At 35.9% G+C, this 15,326-nt stretch overlaps 1 protein-coding gene across 2 annotated transcripts in view; it reads right to left on the reverse strand.

Annotated features, from left to right (window-relative positions):
- NBEA (neurobeachin) overlaps positions 1–15,326 on the reverse strand; it is a 763,072-nt gene that overhangs the window by 256,823 nt on the left and 490,923 nt on the right. For both annotated transcript variants that reach the window (XM_011943032.1, XM_011943033.1), the window contains one exon: positions 5,671–5,795. In XM_011943032.1, the coding sequence (XP_011798422.1) occupies positions 5,671–5,795 (125 nt within the window). The remainder of the gene's footprint in view (positions 1–5,670; positions 5,796–15,326) is intronic.

The raw sequence follows: 15,326 nt of genomic DNA on the forward strand, positions 1-15,326 counted from the left end.
ATGAAATTCTGGGTTGAAAATTCTTTTCTTTAAGAATGTTGAATATTGGCCCCCACTCTCTTCTGGCTTGTAGAGTTTCTGCTGAGAGATCTGCTGTTAGTCTGATGGGCTTCCATTTGTGGGTACCCAACCTTTCTCTCTGGCTGCCCTTAACATTTTTTCCTTCATTCCAACTTTGGTGAATCTGACAATTATGTGTCTTGGAGTTGCTCTTCTCGAGGAGCATCTTTGTGGCATTCTCCGTATTTCCTGAATTTGAATGTTGGCCTGCCTTGCTATGTTGGGGAAGTTCTCCTGGATAATATCATGCGGAGTGTTTTCCAACTTGGTTCCATTCTCCCTGTCACTTTCAGGTACACCAATTAGATGTAGATTTGGTCTTTTCACATAGTCTCATATTTCTTGTAGGCTTTGTTCATTTCTTTTTACTCTTTTTTTCTCTAAACTTCTCTTCTCACTTCATTTCATTCATTTGATCTTCAATCACTGACATCCTTTCTTCCAGTTGATTGAGTCAGTTACCGAAGTTTGTGCATTTGTCACATAGTTCTCGTGTCACGGTTTTCATCTCTATCAGGTTGTTTAAGGATTTCTCTACAATGGTTATTACAGTTAGCCATTTGTCAAATCTTTTTTCAAGGTCTTTTAGTTTCTTTGCGCTGGGTTCGTAGTTTCTCCTTTAGCTTGGAGAAGTTTGATCAGCTGAAGCCTTGTTCTCTCAACTCATCAAAGTTATTCTCCATCCAGCTTTGTTCCATTGCTGGTGAGGGGCTGTGTTCCTTTGGAGGGGGAGAGGTGCTCTGATTTTTAGAATTTTCAGCTTTTCTGCACTGCTTTTTCCCCATCTTTGTGATTTTATATACCTTTGGTGTTTGATGGTGGTGACGTACAGATGGGGTTTTGGTGTGGATGTCCTTTCTGTTTGTTAGTTTTCCTAGTAACATTCAAGACTCTCAGCTGCAGGTTTGTTGGAGTTTGCTTGAGGTCCACTCCAGGTCCTGTTTGCCTGGGTATCAGCAGCACAGGCTGCAGAAGAGTGAATATTGCTGAACAGTAAATGTTGCTGTCTGATCGTTCCTCTGGAAGCTTCGTCTCAGAGATGTACCCGGCCCTGTGAGGTGTGAGGTGTCAGTCTGCCCCTAGTGGGGGATGTCTCCCAGTTAGGCTACTCGGGGGTCAGGGACCCACTTGAGCAGGCAGTCTGTCCGTTCTCAGATCTCAATCTCTGTGTTGGGGGAATCACTACTCTCTTCAATGCTGTCAGATGGGACATTTACATCTGTAGAGGTTTCTGCTGCTTTTGGTTAGGCTATGCCCTGTCCTCAGAGGTGGGGTCTACAGAGGCAGGCAGGCCTCCTTGAGCTGCTGTGGGCTCCACCCAGTTCGAGCTTCCCGGCCGCTTTGTTTACCTACTTAAGCCTCAGCAATGGTGGGCACCTCTCCCTCAGCCTCCCTGCCGCCTTTCAGTTAGATCTCAGACTGCTGCGCTAGCAATGAGGGAGGCTCTGTGGGAGTGGGACCCTCTGAGCCAGGCGTGGGATATAATCTTCTCTTGTGCCATTTGCTAAGACCCTTGGCAAAGCGCAGTATTAGGGTGGGAGTGACCCAATTTTCCAGGTGTTGTGTGTCAAGGTTTCCCTTGTCTAGGAAAGGGAATTCCCTTCCCCCTTGCGCTTCCCCGGTGAGGTGATGCCTCATCCTGCTTCGGCTCTCACTCGTTGGGCTGCACCCACTGTCCAACACACCCCAGTGAGATGAACCCGGTACCTCAGTTGGAAATGCAGAAATCACCCATCTTCTGTGTCGCTCACGCTGGGAGCTGGAGGCTGGAGCTGTTCCTGTTTGGCCATCTTGGCGCCCTAAAGGGAACTATCACTATTATTTTTTTTAACTTTTACATGGATGTCCTGGAAATTTGTATATACAAAATCTTTATATAAAATACATGAAATCTGTTTTCTTTCTTTTTTTTGAGTCTTTTTTTTTTTTTTGAAACTAAGCTTTCCACTCTTCCCACAATCTGATATTGTTTTTCAGATTTCCCAAATAAAACTGTGGTGAATATTTTAAAATAGCTTTTTCTCCCCTCTTTTGAGTCATTTTGTTGGGTCAAGTCCCCAGATGGGGAATTGTTGGGTCAAACATTGTCAGCATTTTTGAGGCTCTTGATGTGCATTGGCAAAATGTTTTGCAAAGGACTTGTTTCCAGCAATCCTCATTTACATTGTTTCAGCAACATACATGAGATTCTTTTTATTTTTACTGCAAACCCACTAATACCGAATATTACAAGAAAAAGGTTTCTGGGCTCATTTACAATGGATAAATGATTTCTTCTGTACTTTTTTTTAAACTGCTTTCACTTTTAATTCAACTTGCAGGGATAAAATTTTTAAAAAATCTGAAATAATTTCAAACTGATAGAAACATTTCAAATATAGTACAAACCCCCTATTTTTATCCTTATCCAGGTTTTCCCAATATTAACAAAATCTACTCCCCCCACCACACTCCTGTACATATCCATTATCATTAATCTTTTGAAAACCTTTTGAGAAGTTGCAGGTATGGTGTTCTATTACCCCTAACTACTCCACTGTATTTCTCAGAACAAGAACATTCCTGTGTAAGCACCATCAACCCTCCAACTCTGGAAGTTAGCATTGATAACAATACTGCCATCCAGATCATGGACCCCAGTCAAATTTTACCAATTGCAATCATCTAGAAAAATGTGCTGTAAGGCTGGGCACGGTGGCTCATGCGTATAATTCCAGCACTTTGGGAGGCCAAGGTGGGTGGATTGCCTGAGGTCAGGAGTTCAAAACCAGCCTGGCAAACAGAGTGAAACCCCATCACTACTGAAAATACAAAAGGTTAGCCAGGCATGGTGGCAGGCGCTTGTAATCCCAGCAGGAGAATGGCTTGAACCCAGGAGGCAAAGGTTGAAGTGAGCTGAGATTGTGCCACTGCACTCCAGCCTGGGCAACAAGAGTGAAATTCTGTCACAAACAAACAATCAACAACAACAAAAAAAGTGCTGTAATAATCTATGTTGTCTTTTTTGGTCTTCTCCAATTTGGAATATTTTCTCAGTCTTTCCTTATCTTTTGGGTCCTTGGCAGTACAAAATCTGTTTTGAATTAAGTTTTTCAACATTTACTGGATTAAGTGCTTTGTAATAATTATTGACATGTACTTCCTATTTCTTCTGAAGAGATATTTTTGATATAGGTTAGAGTGCACATTAGAGGCAGGAAGAAGGCACAATACTAAATTTCTCTCATCAATTTGTGACTCTTCCCTCTACTTCTATATATAGATCACTCCAGAGAGAGCTTCCCACTCACCTTCTCTATGTCCTCTGTATTTACTCCCAACTCTCCACTCAGTTCTAAAGTCCATAGTCTTGTGAACTGTGATGAAGGTTACAGGAGAATCGTTTTTGGAGATAAAATTGCTTTATTTCTCTTTAGTCTTCCACTCCCTGACCTTAGAATAACCATGGAGTAACTCCAATAGGACCATGTAGATTCCCTGAATATTGTATAGTATAGATGTGTCATCTTTGTTCTTAATAGGTCTAATAAAAACATACTCCTGTTTTCTTTTATAAAATAACACAACTCAAGAGGGATAGATAATAGGTTCTGAAAGTTGCTGATGATCCAGATGGAAAATTCATAAATACTGTATTTTAAAATATAGTATATATAAAGAATATTTAGTATCACTTACACCTCTATCTATTTCAAAATTAGGGTATTATTTTTTACTTTAGGTTCATTAACAATAGTTACTATTTTATTAAAATATGACTATCAGTTTGAAAAAGATTTTATTTAAAGATTTTAAATTTTGTTTCTTACAGGCTGTGACACTGGTTTATTAGGAATTATTTTACAAATTAAACACACAAAGTATTCACTTTTAAGAAGAAATACAAACATTTCTCTTAAAAAAGCCTTTCTTAAAAGTAATCTGTAGACTGTGGAATGTAGTATAATATGAATTCTATACAATTAAAGCTTTGGCAACTCAGTATCACTAGCGATATCACTGTAGCATAAACTCTATTACAAATTGTCTTTATATATTTCTACTTTCAAATGAGATAAATTCAGGATTAATTGGTAAAAAAGTCTAAATTATTGGTTAAATGAAATGAAGTTTTAATAATTTTAAGCTCATATTATAAAACATGCTACTACTATGTAGGCAGATATTTCTAAGATTCTCTCCTACAGGATCATAATGATAACTTATTTTAAGTTAGTATCAAATCCTTAGAGGGCTATTATCCTTAGGTGCTATTTTTAGTTATTCAAAGAAGACAAAGTATAATTCTTTTCCAGCATATTTTTTCTATAGTTACTTTTACTGTATAAAGTTACTGTGTAACTTTTATCTTAGGTGTAACAGTTTCATACGAAATCCTTATCTATTTCTTAATGACATTTTGAGGCTTATTACGTTATAGCAATTCATAGCTTACTGGGACAAGAAATTTTAAAAGCTTTGCACATTTCGTCTTTTTATTGTTTCCCTGTTCAATTCATTAAGAACATGAATAGTATTAGATGATATAAACTATGATTTGATATAATGCCATTTATCAACTATAGTAAATTTTTAAAACAGATGGCTCACTTAGTACTCCCAAATAAATGAAAATTAATATAATAAAATACGAGTAATTGAAGAACAAAAGTGGATAACAAGTACATGGACAGTGTTCATTACTGGTATTTCCTTAGTGAATGTGGTTTATAAAATTCTGATATGCCCCATCAAACTTAAACTTGTTAGAGCACTGAAAAATGGGCAAGTAGACCAAATGTTCCTAAGTATACTTCTTAGCAGAAAACAATCTAAAATAGCAGCATTTTTATTAAACTACAAAAATATTTTGATATTTATGATTTACTGTACAATTTATAAAGAACAATTTAGGGTACAGTTCCATTGTAGTGTGATAATTAATGATACTGTAAGTAGGAGACCATCTTTTTCAGACTTGTAGTCCATTGGAGAACTGGAAATTTAAATTGGCAGCTTATAACAAGATTTTAAATTACATTTTATTAAACTGAAAGGAATAGGTGGGATGAAAACAAAATATCATATAAAGAGGTTATTAATAAAACATTTTTTCAGTTATATATACAATATGTATATGCATACATAAACATATACTCACCATATACATATGTATATATATTATATGTGTATATGTATATTAATGCAGTATATATGTGTACACAGAAACAAATTTACACATAAAATATATAGGTCTGAGTACAGGATCAGGGTCATTTTTTTATTTACTATGAGTCTTGGTCATCAAAGTTTTAAAGACACCGAAAAAGAAATTAATTTTATTCTTGTTTTAGGATATATGAAAGAGATGTTAGTTAATAACTAACTATGTGAAGTCCATTTATCTCTTAAAAAGAAGTTGAAGGCTATAAAAATATATCTAATCTGAGAAATAATGGGTTGATTAACAGTAACCTAAATGATGCTGAAGGATAAAGCAGAACAAAATATTTCTGACTCATGACATGGAGAACATTAAATACTAGCGGAAAAAAAAAAAAAGGAATTCTCAAACACAAGGAGTCACCTCACATCCAAAAGTATTTTTGTGGAAGAAGCAATGGTACTAACCATATTCTATTGCAGCTTTGAGCAATGCCTCAGCATGAGTGGAGCCAAATGCATTGCGAACAAATCGTCTCCTTCGACGAAGATCATCTTCCCAGTAATCCAAACGCCAGAAATCATGCAATTGGCTAAGAGTAGAGGGAAAAAAAGTAATCCCTATTAATAACAATGCATAACTGGAAATACATTTTTCTATAAAATTGAAGTTATTTTGTTGGTCTCATTGCAAAATTAAGATAATGTGTGTATATATATATAAATATACATACACATACACAAATGCAAGTGTGAAATATACATATATATATATTCCCTCTACAACTGAAAAAGACTTAAAATAATAACATTCTCATATTTCAGGCATTATACCACTCAGCTCTGCTTTTTATTTTTTTTAATTTTCTTATTTCTACTAAAAGCATTAATCATGTGGAGTTTAGTAACAAATGCAACATCAAATTACAAGTATTAATGGTAAAGTTTGGTTTCTTTTACACTGTTTTTAACAAGGGTTGTAAATCACGGAATACACCTCACTACAAATAGTTTACAATTTAATGACCATGGTTTCTTAGTAGGCTGAATTAAGAAGTATAAAATATTGCCCACTTGAATTTGGTGGAAAAATGATTAAAATAATGTACTGAAATATTCAATGAAATAATTCCCCGCTGCCCACAGCAACCTGAGAAAAATGCAATTTTATCCATTATTAATAATACTGAATTAGAGCTGCAAAAATTTTCAGTATGTGGTAATTGTCTTGGTAAATTATTATTCTAATGCTAATAGAGTTCTTGGATGATTTTACAGCTTTCAACTAATATAAACCATTAATAGCCACGGCCAACATTGGCCATCACTGTCTTTTATACTCCAAACCAATACTAAAAATCCAAGAGATATTTCAGAAATGATGTAAATAGGCCCATTATATAGCCAATGAAACATTTTTTGATAATGATGTAATTTTTGTTTTTAATTTAATTTCAGTAAACATTAGTAATAAATACCACTGTTTAAGAAGTCAATTTTTATAATATTCTAATTTTCCAGAGCAGCAGGATTCATAAAAACATATAAAATACTTTCCTAGAAGATTTCACTTCATTAATTATTTTGATATTTTACTGTAGAAGAACACTTTAAGTCTGATTAAGGCAGGATCTATGTATGTTTTGCTCATCATTATATTTCTAGCACAATGTCTGGCACACAGCATGTTTTTACTAAATATTCATTGAATTAATGAAAACATTTTTTTGATTTCAAAAAAAACTATGGATTTTTTCAATGTCTGGCCATTGAGAAAAATAATTTCATTTTGAAAAGCATTTTAGATTTTATGGCTATATAATTTTGTTATCTATAATTTCATTATAAAAACCTGATAGTATAAAGGGCATATAAAAAGAACTAAAATTGTAAGTCTTTGAAGTATACTTTAATGCACTTATTTTTCCTGTACATCATAATTATAACTTAATTCTTCTGTTAAATAATGATTACTTGATGAATAATAGTAATAAATAGTGTATCTCTCTAATATAAAATAGGATGATTTCTATCCTTACAAATACAAACTAATCCCAGTAATTTAAGGAAGACCATGCTAAAATCAGGCTATATTGATTTTCAGTAAGATTATGTTAAAATTAAGTAACTGAATTCACCAAAAGTGGTCAGAGATCTAATGTTATCTAAAATTTCTAACCCTAGACATACTTTTCCCTATTTTTCTGTAAGGGCAGCGGAACAGTTCTGGAAAGGATATATAAAACAAACATAAGAAGACTCTGAAGACCTGAACCATACAAATTCTAGAAGATAACACTGGAAAAACTCTTCTAGACATTGGCTTAGGCAAAGACTTCGTGACCAAGAACCCAGAAGCAAATGTAACAAAAAAAGGATAAATAGATGGGACTTAATTAAACTACAAAGCTTCCTTTTGCACAGAAAAAGAAATAATCAGTAGAGTAAACAGACAGTGGGAGAAAAATTTCATAATCTATACATTGGGCAAGGGGAATCCAAACAAATCAGCAAGAACAAAACAAACAATCCCATTGAAAAGTGGGCTAAGGACATGAATAGGCAATTCTCAAAATAAGATATACAAATGGCCAACAAACCTATGAAAGAATGCTCAATATCATTAATTATCAGGGAAATGCAAATCAAAACCACAATGCAATACCACTTCGCTCCTCCAAGAATGAACATAATCAAAAAAATAAAAATAAATAGATGTTGGTGTGGATGTGGTGAGAATGTAAACATTTTACACTGTTGGTAGGAATGTAAACTGGTATAACCACAATGAAAAACAGTGTGGAGATTCCTTTAAGAACGAAAAGTAGATCTACCATCTGATCCAGCAATCCCCCTATCTACTCAGAGGAAAAGAAGTCATTTTACAAAAAAGATACTTGCACACAAATATTTATAGCAGCACAATTTGCAATTGCAAAAACACGAAACCAGCCCAAATACCCATCAGTCAATGAGTGGATAAAGAAAATGTTTTTTATATATATGTACATATATATATATATATAACATTATATATGTGTATGTGTATATATATACATATATACATATATACATACACACACACACACATACTTTGGGGACTCAGGGGAAAGGGTGGGAGGTGGCTGAGAAATAAAACACTACACATTGGGTATAGGGTATACCGCTCAGGTGGTGGGTGCACCAAAATCGCAGAAATCACCACTTATAGAACTTATTCACATAACCAAATACCGCCTGTTCCCCAGAAACCTATTAAAATAAATTTTACGAAAGAGAAGACTCTGAAAGGTAAGAGAAGGTAGACTGACTAAGGACCTCAGGACCTAAGGAACAACATATTGATGAGTTCTTTTTGCTTCATATATCCCACACTTGGAGGCAAAGAGGCCAACAGCCCAGATAGACAAATGAGTGCAGACAAAAAAAAAAAAAAAAAAGCCCCAGCAAAAGTCTGCTCCCTCTAGTCAAAGGACGAGAAAACAGCAGATTAGCAAGATGGAAAACTTTTAGACAACTGCTATACTTCAGCCAAACATCACAGAAAAATTGCATCCCCACCTGACCTACACCAGCAAACGGTGGCTGTGAAGCCCAGACATGTACCCTCATGAAGGTATAATGAGATACCCAACACCCTTGCTGGGTGTTATCAGAGACCACCAAGTAGGCAGCCAGGACTTCATCTCTGCTGGCTGGTAACAAGGTGCCCCACACACATGGAGTCAGTGGAGAGGCTGGATTTCCACCTCCCATTGGACAGTAATGGGGCATCCCTCCCCCTCCCCACTGGGGTAGTGTCAGAGGAAGCCTACTGCAGAGTCAGGACTTCCACTGCTGACAAACAACAATGAGGCCAGCCCACCATTGGACATCACATGGTGACCGGGAACTCCCACCCCTATCAAGTAGTGTAAGAAGAGCCCCTGACTCACTGGGTTTCAATGGATGCCAAGTGAAGAACTAAGATTTCTACTACCATGTAGCAGATATAAGACAGTGTCCCCTCTTCCAGATGAAGCATGTTATAGAAAGTCTAAATAGAAGGTTTAAATAAAATAAATTATCTCAGAAAAAAATAAGAAAAGGTCTAGGTTTCAATCTAAAATCACTTGTCATACCAAGAACCTGGAAAATCTCCAAGGGTACGTTAAAAGATCACCCCAAAATGCCAACATTGAAATGGTGAAGAATTTGAAGCAGCCATGATTGACAATATGCTTCAATATGCAATTATGAAAATATTTGAAATGAATGAAAAAAAATACCCTTAGCAAAGAAATAGAAACTCTCAGAAAAGAAACAGAAGATGTAAAGCAGAACCAAATGGAAGTTTTTGAACTGACATTACATAATAACCAAAATAAAAGCTCAGTAGATGTGCTCAACAGCAGAATGCAAGGGACAGAGGGAGGAATCACTTAATTGGAAGACAGGATAATAGAAATTATGCAATCCGAATAACAGAAGGAAATAGATGAAAAAGTGAACAGAGCCTTAGGGATCTGTGGAGCACAACATTTAGCATTTGTGTCACTGGAATCCTAGAAGGAGAGGAGAAAGTAGGCAGAGCCGAAACAATGTCTGACAAAATAACGGCAGAAAACTTTCTAAATTTGACAAAAACATAAACGTACAGATTTAAGTAGCTGACTAAACTCCAAACTAAATCCAAGGAAGTCCATGCTGAAACACATCATAATTAAATTTCTGAAAACTGAGGGCAAAGAAAGTCTAAAGAGCAGCCAGAGAAAAATGGTATCTCATTTATAGAAGTAAAATAATTAGAATGACAACATAGTTTACATCAGAAACAATGATGACCAGAGGAAGTGGCAAAATACTTTTTAGGTGCTAAAAGAAAAGAACGGTCAACCTCAAATCCTATAGCCAATGAAGACACCTCCAGGAATAACAAGTGAATATATCTTTCGATGAAGTAAAAACCAGAATATTTATTGCCATCAGATCTAGTCTAAAAGAAAGGCTTCAGGCAGTTCTGTAAACATGAGGGAAGTAATAGAAGAAACACTGAAACATTAGGGAGGAAGAAAGAACACAATAAGCAAAATATGACTATCTATAATAGGCTTTCCTTTTCCTCTTGAGTTTTCTAAATTATGTTTTACTGTTGAAACACAAACTGTAACACTGATGTGGTTCTAAGTGCATTTACTGGTAATATTTAAGATAAATATATTATAAATGGGGGGAGGCAAAGGGATGTGAAGGGACGTAAAGTGTCTATATTTCACATGGACTGATAGAATGATATCACCAGTAGACTCATAAGGCTATGCATAAAAAATGTAATACTTAGAGCAAACACTAAAAAAGTTACACAAAGGGATATACTAAGAAATGTAAATAAATCAAAACAGAATTCTAAAAAATGACCAAGTCACCCACAGGAAGGCAGAAAAAAAAAATCTTGATTTAAAAAAGAATTCTCAAGGGAAAACAAAAGGAACACAGAACTGAATGAAAATCACAATAAAATATATCAACACTTGTTGGACACAACCAAAGTAGGACTGAGAGGGTAATCTATAGTATTAAATGCATATATTAGAAAAGAAGAAACATTTAAAATCAGTAGTCTTAATTCTCACCTTTAGAACACATAAAAGGCAAGCAGAAGAAAGGAAACAATAAAAGAAGCAGAAATCAATGAAAATCAGTGAAACTGAAAAAAAAAACAACAGAGAAAAATTAATTGTTTCTTTGAAACAAATCAGTAACACTGACACACCTCTAAAAAGACCGACAAAGAAAAAAAGAGTAGACACAAATTACCAATATCAGGAATGAAAAAGAGGATATTATTACTGACTCTGAAGACATCAAAAGAACAAGTGGATACTGTGAAAGACTACACACACATAAATTTGACAACTTAGAAGAAATGGAAGCCGGGCATGGTGGCTCACGCCTGTAATCCCAGCACTTTGGGAGGCCGAGGCGGGCAGATCACAAGGTCAGGAGATCGAGACCACGGTGAAACCCCGTCTCTATTAAAAATACAAAAAATTAGCCGGGCGTGGTGGTGGGCGCCTGTGGTCCCAGCTACTCGGGAGGCTGAGGCAGGAGAATGGCGTGAATCCAGGGGATGGAGCTTGCAGTGAGCCGAGATCGCGCCACTGCACTCCAGTCTGGGGGATAGAGCGAGACTCCGTCTCAAAAAAAAAAGAAGAAATGGACCAAAAAACAAAAATGACTACAACTCACCCAACGTGAAAAAGATAACATGAACATATCTGTAACAATTAAGGAAATTTAAGATGTTTACTCCCCTCTCCCCAAATCTCCAGGCTGAGATAGTTTCACTGAAGAATTTTATTAAACATTTAAAGAAGAATTAACTCCAATTATACATAATCTCTTTCAGAAAACAGAAGAGGAAGACACACTTCTCAATAATTATTATAGTTAATATCACCCTGATACAAAAACCAAAAACAGTACAAAAGAAGAAAACTACAGACCAATATCCATCCTTTATGTAGACAAAAAAATTCTTAAGAATCAATGTAGTGCATTACATTAACAGCTGAACAAGAAAAATCACATGATCACATTAGTCATTATAAAAGGTATTTGACAAAATTTAGCAACGATTCACAATTTTAGAAAAGTTGTTTCAGGAAAACAAGAATAAACGGCAATTTCTTCAACTCGATAAAAGTATCTACAAAAAACTATAGCTAACTTTATACGTAAGAGTGAAAGACTGAATGTTCTCCACCTAAAACTGGGAATAAGGCAAAGATGTCTGCTGTTACCACTCTTACTCAACAGGGTACTGAAATTTCTAGCCAATGCAGTGAGGCAAAAGAGACGAAATAGGAATATAAATAGAAAAAGAGGAAATAAAATTGTCCCTATATGTAGATAACATGACTGTCCATGTAAAAAATCATGCAAAATCTGTCAAACACTCCTAGAACTAATAACTAATGACTGAGTTAAGCAAGGTCGCAACATGCAAGATAGACACACAAATAATAATTGTATTTCTATATACTAGCAGTGAATATGTGGACACAAAAAATTACAACCACTAAATGGAAAGATAATTGGCTATACCCTATTATGTTGTGGGACCTGACGGAGGAGTCCTATTACTTTTTTAGACTGCACCTCAGGTTATTCTGGGTTTTGGTCCTTCCGATATCTATATACAGAGTTGTGTGTTTTTTCTTGGCACTTCTGTGCTCTTCTTTTCATATGTTTTTGGGAGGTGGGGGTAGATATTAAGCCCAACATTCACATTATTTAAAAAATGTGGCACTCATAATTAACCAATGGATGAGTTTTACAGATTCACAAAACTGAAATGGTCTACAAAATTTTATGGGGATATATACATATGTATTTTTGAGGGAGAAGTCTAGAGTTTTATTACATTTTTTCTAAAAGTAGTCTCTAATAAAGAAATGTTCAGAAACACTGTTATTAGTATAGTTTGAATGTTTGTGTCCAAAATTCATATGTTGAAATCCTTACCTCCAAGGTGATGGTATGATGTGCTGGGGCTTTGGGGAAAGTAATTAGGTCATGAGAGAAGAGCCCTTGTGAATGGGATTAGTGCCCTTATCAAATAGGCTCAAGGCAGCTTGTTCGCCCTTTCCATGATGTGAGGACACAGGGAGAAGCCACTGTTCTATGAACCAGGAGGTGGGGCCCTCATCAAACACCAAATCTACTGGTATTTTGATCCTGGACTTCTCACTTCTAGAACTGTGAGAAATAAATTTCTGTTGTTCATAAGCCACCTAGTTGATGGACCAGGTTAAGCATCTCTAATCTGAAAATCCAAAATGTTACAAAATCCAAATTTTTTCAGTGCTGACAAGATGCCATAAGTGGAAAATTCCACATGTAAGTACACAAACTGTGTTTCATGTACAAAATTATTAAAAATACTGTATAAAATCTTTAGGCCATGTGTATAAGGTATATATATGAAACACAGACAATTGTGTGTGTGTGTGTGTTTTTTTTTTAGATGGAGTCTCGTCTCTGTCACCCAGGCTAGAGTGCAATGGCATGATCTCGGCTCACTGCAACCTCCGCCTCCCACGTTCAAGCGATTCTCCTGCCTCAGGCTCCCGAGGAGCTGGGACTACAGGCTCATGCCACCATGCCTGGCTAATTTTTGTATTTTAGTAGAAATGGGGTCAGGTTTAGTAGAAATTGGCCAGGCTGGTCTCAAACTCCTGACTTCAGATGATCCGCCCTCCTCAGCCTCCCAAAGTGCTGGAATTACAGGCATAAGCCACCATGCCTGGCCGACAACTGTTTTTAAACTTGGGTCCCATCCTCAAGATATTGCATTATGTATATGCAAATATTCCAACACCTGAAAAAAATCCTAAATTCAAAACACTCTGGTTCCAAGTGTTTCAGATAAGAAATACTCGGCCTGTATTTTGTTATAGCAGCCTCAATGAACTAAAACATAGAGTATACAAATAATACTCTCCTTATACCCTCATTTTTCTGATAATATTGTTTACCACCAAGTCATGAATCATGAGAGGTTTTTCTACTGTAGAATAGTATGTTCATAAAAGGCTTATGTTCCAATACCATTATATTTGGCGTCTGTGCCAGGTTACCAATCTAGGATATCATCATTTGTTTTCTGTTCAAACTCCTTCTCATCTATTTCTTTCCGTCCTTCTATGGTTTTCATTCAAAAATATATTTACTGAGCATCTGTTTTGTGTTAGGCAATATTCTCAGTGCTGAGCATATATTCTTGTGGTAAAACAACATCATGCGTTTCTCTTCCTTTCATTCTTACATGTACTTCACTCTGTTTTCCTACTGAAATTTATAAATATACAAGCACATAGTTTTTTCTGTTTATTTAGGGAAACTGCTCCCGCATTACTCCTTTTAGTATTTCAACATAATAAGTTATTCTTCTGCCATTTTCTTCTGCAGCATATGAGTCACTATAGGAAAAACAATAGAAAATACTCTAATAATAATGTCTTTAAGAGTAACACATAACAATATCAACATTGAGTGTAAATGGGCTAAATGCTCCAATTAAAAGACAAAGACTGGCAAATTGGATAAAGAGTCAAGACCCATCAGTGTGCTGTATTCAGGTGATCCATCTCACGTGCAGAGACACACAGAGGCTCAAAATAAAGGGATGGAGGAAGACCTACCAAGCAAATGGAAAACAAAAGAAAGCAGGGGTTGCAATCCTAGTCTCTGATAAAACAGACTTTCAACCAACAAAGATCAAAAGAGACAAAGAAGGCCATTACATAATGGTAAAGGGATCATTTCAACAAGAAGAGCTAACTATCCTAAATATATATGCGCCCAATACAGGAGCACCCAGATTCATAAAGCAAGTCCTTGGAGACCTACAAAGAGACTTAGACTCCCACACAATAATAATGGGAGACTTTAACACCCCACTGTCAACATTAGACAGATCAACGAAACAGAAAGTTAAAAAGGATATCCAGGAAATGAACTCAGCTCTGCACCAAGCGAACCTAACAAACATCTACAGAACTCTCCACCCCAAATCAACAGAATACACATTCTTCTCAGCACCTCATCGCACTTATTCCAAAATTGACCACATAGTTGGAAGTAAAGCACTCCCCAGCAAATGTAAAAGAACAGAAATTATAACAAACTGTCTCTCAGACCACAGTGCAATCAAACCTATCTGACAAAGCGCTAATATCCAGAATATACAAAGAACTTAAACAAATTTACAAGAAAAAATGAAACAACCCCATCAAAAAGTGGGCAAAGGATATGAACAGACAATTCTCAAAAGAAGACATTTAAGCAGTCAACAGACACATGAAAAAATGCTCATTATCACTGGCCATCAGAGAAATGCAAATCAAAATCACAATGAGATACCATCTCACACCAGTTAGAATGGCGATCATTAAAAAGTGAGGAAACAACAGGTGCTGGAGACGATGTGGAGAAACAGGAATGCTTTTACACTGTTACTGGGACTGTAAACTAGTTCAACCACTGTAGAAGACAGTGTGGAGATTCCTCAAGGATCTAGAACTAGAAGTACCATTTGACCCAGCCATCCCATTCCTGGGCATATACCCAAAGGATTATTA

Source organism: Colobus angolensis, unplaced genomic scaffold (assembly GCF_000951035.1).
Source record: "Colobus angolensis palliatus isolate OR3802 unplaced genomic scaffold, Cang.pa_1.0 Scaffold214, whole genome shotgun sequence".
NCBI classification, from domain to species: Eukaryota; Metazoa; Chordata; class Mammalia; order Primates; family Cercopithecidae; genus Colobus; species Colobus angolensis.